At 41.8% G+C, this 6,000-nt stretch overlaps 1 protein-coding gene across 1 annotated transcript in view; it reads right to left on the bottom strand.

The window, feature by feature from the left end:
• Positions 1-1,093: 1,093 nt before the first annotated feature.
• Positions 1,094-6,000, bottom strand: part of efna5b (ephrin-A5b) — a 107,077-nt gene continuing 102,170 nt past the window's right edge. The window contains exon 5 of the mRNA XM_074670797.1: positions 1,094-5,477. Coding sequence (XP_074526898.1) covers positions 5,350-5,477 — 128 coding nt within the window. The 3' untranslated portion in view covers positions 1,094-5,349. The remainder of the gene's footprint in view (positions 5,478-6,000) is intronic.

Raw genomic sequence — 6,000 nt, 5'->3', positions numbered from 1 at the left:
TGTGTGTGTGTGTGTGTTCGTGTGGGGATGGCATCTAATTTGGCACAAGATGGAAATGATTCTTCCTAAGTGGGCGGAGTATGTTCACTCAATGTATGCTAAGTGCTCTTAACATTCTTAATGCTTTGACAAATTTGACAGGGCATCTTCTTACAATCTTTACTTCTGAACAGAGGTGGCCAAGTCATCAAACTTTGACTTTAAGTCAAGTTTCAAGTCCCTTGTGTTCAAGTATGAGTCCTGACTACTCACTTAAAGAGGGGGTATCATAGTTTTCCTTGTTTTAATCATAGATATAAGGTAACAATGCTGGATGTCTGTACTAAAGGTGTGCCAGTTTTCAAACCTCTATGTATTCACATGCTGCAGATATCTCTGACTCTGTCTGTAAACTGATCAAAATGGTACTCCCTAAAAAAGCACATGCTTTTCACAAGGCTTGCTAAAATGATGAGGTCATTTCATTAAGCTCTTCTAACTGGTTCATGGCACATGAAGGGGCAAGCTTTAAACACTGAGGTCTGTATGGCTCTGCCTCTGACAGGCTTTCAGAGTGCTGGCCAATCAGAGAGAAGAGGGATGAGTGGCTACTTTTTTTTTCCACTGGCTGACATCCTCACATGTTTTTGGAGAGCTGTGGGTAAATCCAAGTCAGACTCATAAGTAATCAACTCCAAAGTCAGTTGGATTCCAGTAACAACGCTACTTGCCAAAACATATTTTAGGCTGTATCAGGGGCCAAAGCAGATACTAAATTACCAAATCTGGTACAATGTTCAGATAAGGATAAAGTTGATCTAGGATGTCACAGAGTTAGTTCTCCCAGATTCTGATCTTGAAGGCTAAATGGGAATGAAATATAATCAGTTAATCGACAAATACCAGATGCCTTTTTTGAGGCAATATCCAAGGCCAATATTGATTCCAGTATCAGTTCCACAACTTGTATCTGTATGAGAAACTGCTTTAGCAAGGACCAAGTGCATGTGACAAACCCAGTTCGATCCCATTACTGGTATTTGTGTTACTTGTCTTTAAACGTATTAGAGAAAACAGAATGAATGACAACCCATTGATCAAAGCAATGTATTTCCGTTTTATTGTATTACTCATAGTTGCTCAGACACGTGTATATACAAATACAGATAGTTTTTTGTCAAATTTTTTGTAGTTTATATACTGTAAAAGAGCAGGTTGGAAAGATTCCCCACTGATGGCAAAGTGGGAGCAGGGTTTCAGAGGTTTAGGGAGGAAGGACAACAGGTGGAGTGGTGGAGGTTACACAAGCACAAATCGTATGGGACAGGACAGGTGCACAAAATGAACAAGTGGCTCATCAGCACGAGGGGGGAGCTGACGAAGAAGAGAGGCTTTTAGAACCTGGATCGATGGCAGGCTTTACCCCGCTAACAATCCAGTTCAGGATTTGGTGCAGGGGGTTGCACTAATCCCTGAACTGTGCCCGGGACCAGCATCCACCGCAGGGACAAGTGATTCAGGGTTGTTAAAAAGGGAGAGAAAGTGAAGGGCCCCTGTTGTAGTCTCTTCGACGCCAGCAGCCGCTCCGTGTAAAGCACAATGGCAGGGAGCGTCTTGTACACAGACGGGGCTGCCGGGGCAGAGGCTGGAGGGCTAAGGCATGGGAAACACTCTTCGTTGCCAAAGAGGGTTGCCGCTTCCCATTCACTGCGGCAACAGCAAATGAGACACACACACACACTCTTACACACACAAAATAAGAGGTTTTTTACACACTGAAAAAATGCCCACACACTGACGTATACACTCCCAAACGGCTCCTCTCTGAAAGCAGGAAGAGGATGAACAGTCAGAAAAGACAAACTGCAACTACATGGGATGAATTTAGTAGATGGGTATAGAAAGAGGCATCCTTAGGAAGAAAAAAAAGTTGCTTTTGAACTACAAAATGGCTGACCCCCTACTGCAACTTCACAACAATGGTTTGTGTTATGTACATTTGTCGTCTGTCACTACACAGCTTTATGACATCACTCAAATGGGGGATGCAAAAACACACAACATGAAAGTGATCAGGAAAATCTAACACTTCTTCAAAGAAAAGAAAAGAAGAGCAAAAAGAAAACTTTCTTTTTAAAACTTTTTTTGAACTTTTTTTGTTTTTTACATGTCATCAAGTTCATGCGCATGCCACATAATGAAACTGGCGAGATCCTTCCTTTAAAAAGCAAACAGTCCACTGGTGGCAGATCTTCGAGCTGACCAACATGCTTTCAAACACTGAAGGCAAAGAAGTACAAAGAAGCCGTCTGTCGAGTCCCTTAAAGAGTTTCTTGCCAAGGCGGGATCCTTCTGTGGAGATATGGTGACGGGTGGTGACTGGTTGGAAACATGTAACAGATGAGCCACTCGTTTGGCTAATGTCCAGCCTTCTGTACACTGGTGTACAGCTCCCCCTTCATATTAGCTCAAAGTTTCATTAGGCATTGAGGGTCAAAGCACACAATGCATTGTTTGAGGACAGTACACACTCCGCAAAACCCAGAGATAATACCGTGTTCATTTTTTAGAAAAGACATAAGAACCAAATTAATACTTTAATATCAAACACTATTTACATCAAGAAGGTTTTCTAATAATAATATTCATAATCATCATCATCATCATCATCATAACAGTAATAATAATTATACAGTTTTAACAATGATGTATCTCAGTTTTTTCTTTTGTCCTCCAGAAAGGTACAAAACAGATACTAACCTAACACTACATGTTTTGTGGTTGACTACCTCAGGATACACAGTATCCAGTTTATAAGTTGATCCTCATTTCCCAGGTTAAGGTGTGTACAGAATAAACCATGGTAATAATAGCAATAATGACAAATAGTAGTATTGGTAATTATAAGAGAGTACAAGTGAAGCTGGTTTTTGGATAAAAGTCGAGTGTTAATCTGCCGACAAGCGTCCGTCTTGGATGTTATGCGGTGCTCACTCCCTGTGGTGCTCTCCTGAAAATTAGTACCTCATTAAATGCTCTCGTCTCCTATTACCCCCCATAGCTGAGCTGCTATACGGCTGTAATAGCATTGTTTTGCAGCGCTAAATAAAAAACAAATTGCAAAAGGCAAAGGCAGTCTTTCTGGGAGGGGGTAGAAAACTAGAAAAAAGGCAGCCACGAAATGAAAACAGCGAAAATAAAACAGTGCATGCCGTTAGAGACACAGTGACACTGAGCAATGGAGTTTATCATTGAACAAGGTGTTGTTTCCAGTAGTGTTTCGTGGATTTTTTGACTTGTTTTGTTTTGTTTTGTTAGGCACTCAAGTCACTCAACCCTTGGCTACCTCCTGTGTCTTTTCTATCTGCCGCCTTGTGAGCGTCTCTCCCTTTAATTCTCTCCGTCTCCTTCACTCACCGATTCTCTCAAACTGCAAGGTCATTGGTGCTTTAAAACCCCCTACTGGTGAAATCGACACCCCCCCTCCCGAGACCCCCCAAGCCTTCCACCATCTATTTTTAATACCAGAAATAACTCCCCTTGCCACAACATGGGGTCCACATGCCTGTCATTTTGAACCTCATTAAAGAGTCACTTAAACCAGTAACACTAGGAGCTGAAGGTGGACACGCAATTGCTCCTGTGCTCGTCTTCTCTCTCTCTTCCCCTGTCTTTCCAAACCAATTGGTGTCCAAATTCTCATACAGAACCCTGTCTCTAAAAAAGGAGTCAGAGTTAATTTTTCTATCTGTCAGTATGTCTTTGAAAAAAGTCTCTTCCGCTTGGAAAAAAAGACACAGTAGGTTTCATTATGCTAACTCACCATGTGCATCTGTGGGAGCTGAATATCATTAAAACACAGTGAATTCATTTGAATGTAAGTGCTAACATTAACCTAGCTTGACTAAGTAGAGCTGTGCATTGCCAGTTTCTCTTTAAACACTATGTGTTTTAAATTAATTGGAGCTTTACATCAATGCTGTAAATGCTGCACTAACTCACTAAGCAATAAAATGACTGTAAAAACCAACTAACTAATGTTTAATGACTGTTAGCCAAAGCTGAGGAACGAGGAAGAAAAGGTTTGGCACTGTGAATTGAAGAATCTGTTTAGTTTTGATGTCTGTGTTAGTGGATTTTAGTCAGTACAAAAATATAGAGATTTAGGTTTCCGCCATGTGGAGATAAGATAAAAGAAGGGAAGAAGCATCATGAATTTGGGGAAAATAAAGCTTAGATGCAGCTATAAAGAATCCTTTAAAAGATTAGAAAAAAAAGAGCTGTGGATGCAGATATTTAAGAGAATGTTTAATATTTAAAAGACTGCCGAAATAGAACGCTTAGAATGACTGCAGCCCAGCTCACCAAATGCGGCATAAAATGACCGTGACATGCCGTGAAATTGTGTGATCAACTTTCAAAAGCTATCGATCTTGGATCTTAATAGCAGTCCACCAAGTGTCTGGAGAGAAAGTTTCAATTTAGCTGTTTTGTGAGTCAGAGTGAATAAAATGCTCAGTGGAGTGTTTTATTGAGCAGACAGGCATGCTCTACACGGAGGAGGACAAGAAAATGTTGCCTTGTGGTTTCATGAATGTTACACTCCCCTCGCTTAAGATTTAGCAGTTCAGCTTGGACGCCAATTTTGAAACCCGGAGAGGCTGAAGATCAGGAGGCTAAGGTGCATGTTATGGTGCATTTTCAGTGCTCCACCATTTCTCCTCTTTTCCAACAACTTTTTTTTTACAGTTCTTTTAAGCTAAATGGAGGCGCACAACTCTGATTCATATGACTCAGCTGTTCTCAGAAAGATTTCCTGAAAGGCTTCTTGAGAGGTCTCGGGACTATTTATTTATGTATGTACATGCTTTCTAACTCCTTGAATCTTCACTTTCCTACTGTGTAATGCTGCTACTGTCTACAACTTTGTAAAAAAACCCTACTGCTAGTGACGGTTAATGTATTTGTCTCTGTAAGCATGTGTGCATGTGCTGTTTTTGTGTGTATATGCATGTGGGTAAACATCAGTGCTGCAATGACATAAACATGATGTAAAGGGATGTCAAAAAAAGTCACGGGAAATCAAGAATCACTAAGTGTCAAAAAAGGGGGATTTGGCATCTTAGTTGAAGGTTTAAGAGGCGGAACTGTCTCTCCCACTTCCAACATCAGCTTGTTTCACTCACAGACAGAGAAAGACCACTTAAATAGATTTCTGGAAAAAATAGAGGGTTCCTTGAGAAGCCTGCTCTGATGCCCAATCAAGCGAGAAAACACGCTCCAGCCAAAATCCCGCCCCTTCCCTGCAGCCAGCCTTGGGCAGATTCAGGCCACGCTAGGTGTAAATGCCCTCCAGGACAGAGGGAGGCGCTATAAAGTGAAGAGTGCTGGTAGGCAGGCCAGCAACAAAACCAGGAGTGGACTTGTTATCTGCTGGTGTGGTGCAGCGTTTGTTTCGTCGCTCCGGGAAGGCTCAGCCGGTTCGTGGCTGGTATCATCTGAAGGAGGAGAGAAAGAGACAAAGTTGAATTCCTGTTCATGACATCAATGTCTCTTGCAACCATGCAGCACGTCCAGTTTATTGTGGTGAATGCAGGCATAAATGTGATTACTTTGGTGCAGTTTCAAAATGCTTCGGCTTGTGTTTGCTACATTTCTGTAACAGTGAAAAGTTGCAATAGTGAAGTCTGAGTTGCCGTATGAACTTCAGTTGCTATTTTATGCTTCAAAAAACAATTTTAATTCAGCTCCCAGATGAGGCGGCTCTTTAGTCTCGCTTTCAGTGGCATCAGTATCTGTGAGCAGCCATGTGCCGGCTGCACCATGGGAAAACGTCTGACCCATGCACAGCAGAGGATAGATAGACAGAAACAGAGGACTGGACAGTAATTATACAAATGTGTGTGTAAGTGTGAGTGTGCGTGTGTGTGTGTGTGTGAGTGGAGGGATATAGCAAAAGTAGATGACGGATGACTGTTTAATTTCCCTCCTTTGGAGAGCGTAATGGGGGAATGTGCCAAA

This window comes from Halichoeres trimaculatus, unplaced genomic scaffold (genome assembly GCF_033239565.1).
Source record: "Halichoeres trimaculatus isolate MK-OKI-2021-1 unplaced genomic scaffold, fHalTri1.1 fHalTri1_scaffold_5, whole genome shotgun sequence".
Lineage (NCBI taxonomy): Eukaryota > Metazoa > Chordata > Actinopteri > Labriformes > Labridae > Halichoeres > Halichoeres trimaculatus.
The sequence above is the reverse complement of the archived record's forward strand: the minus strand, read 5'-3'. Positions and strand labels throughout refer to the sequence as shown.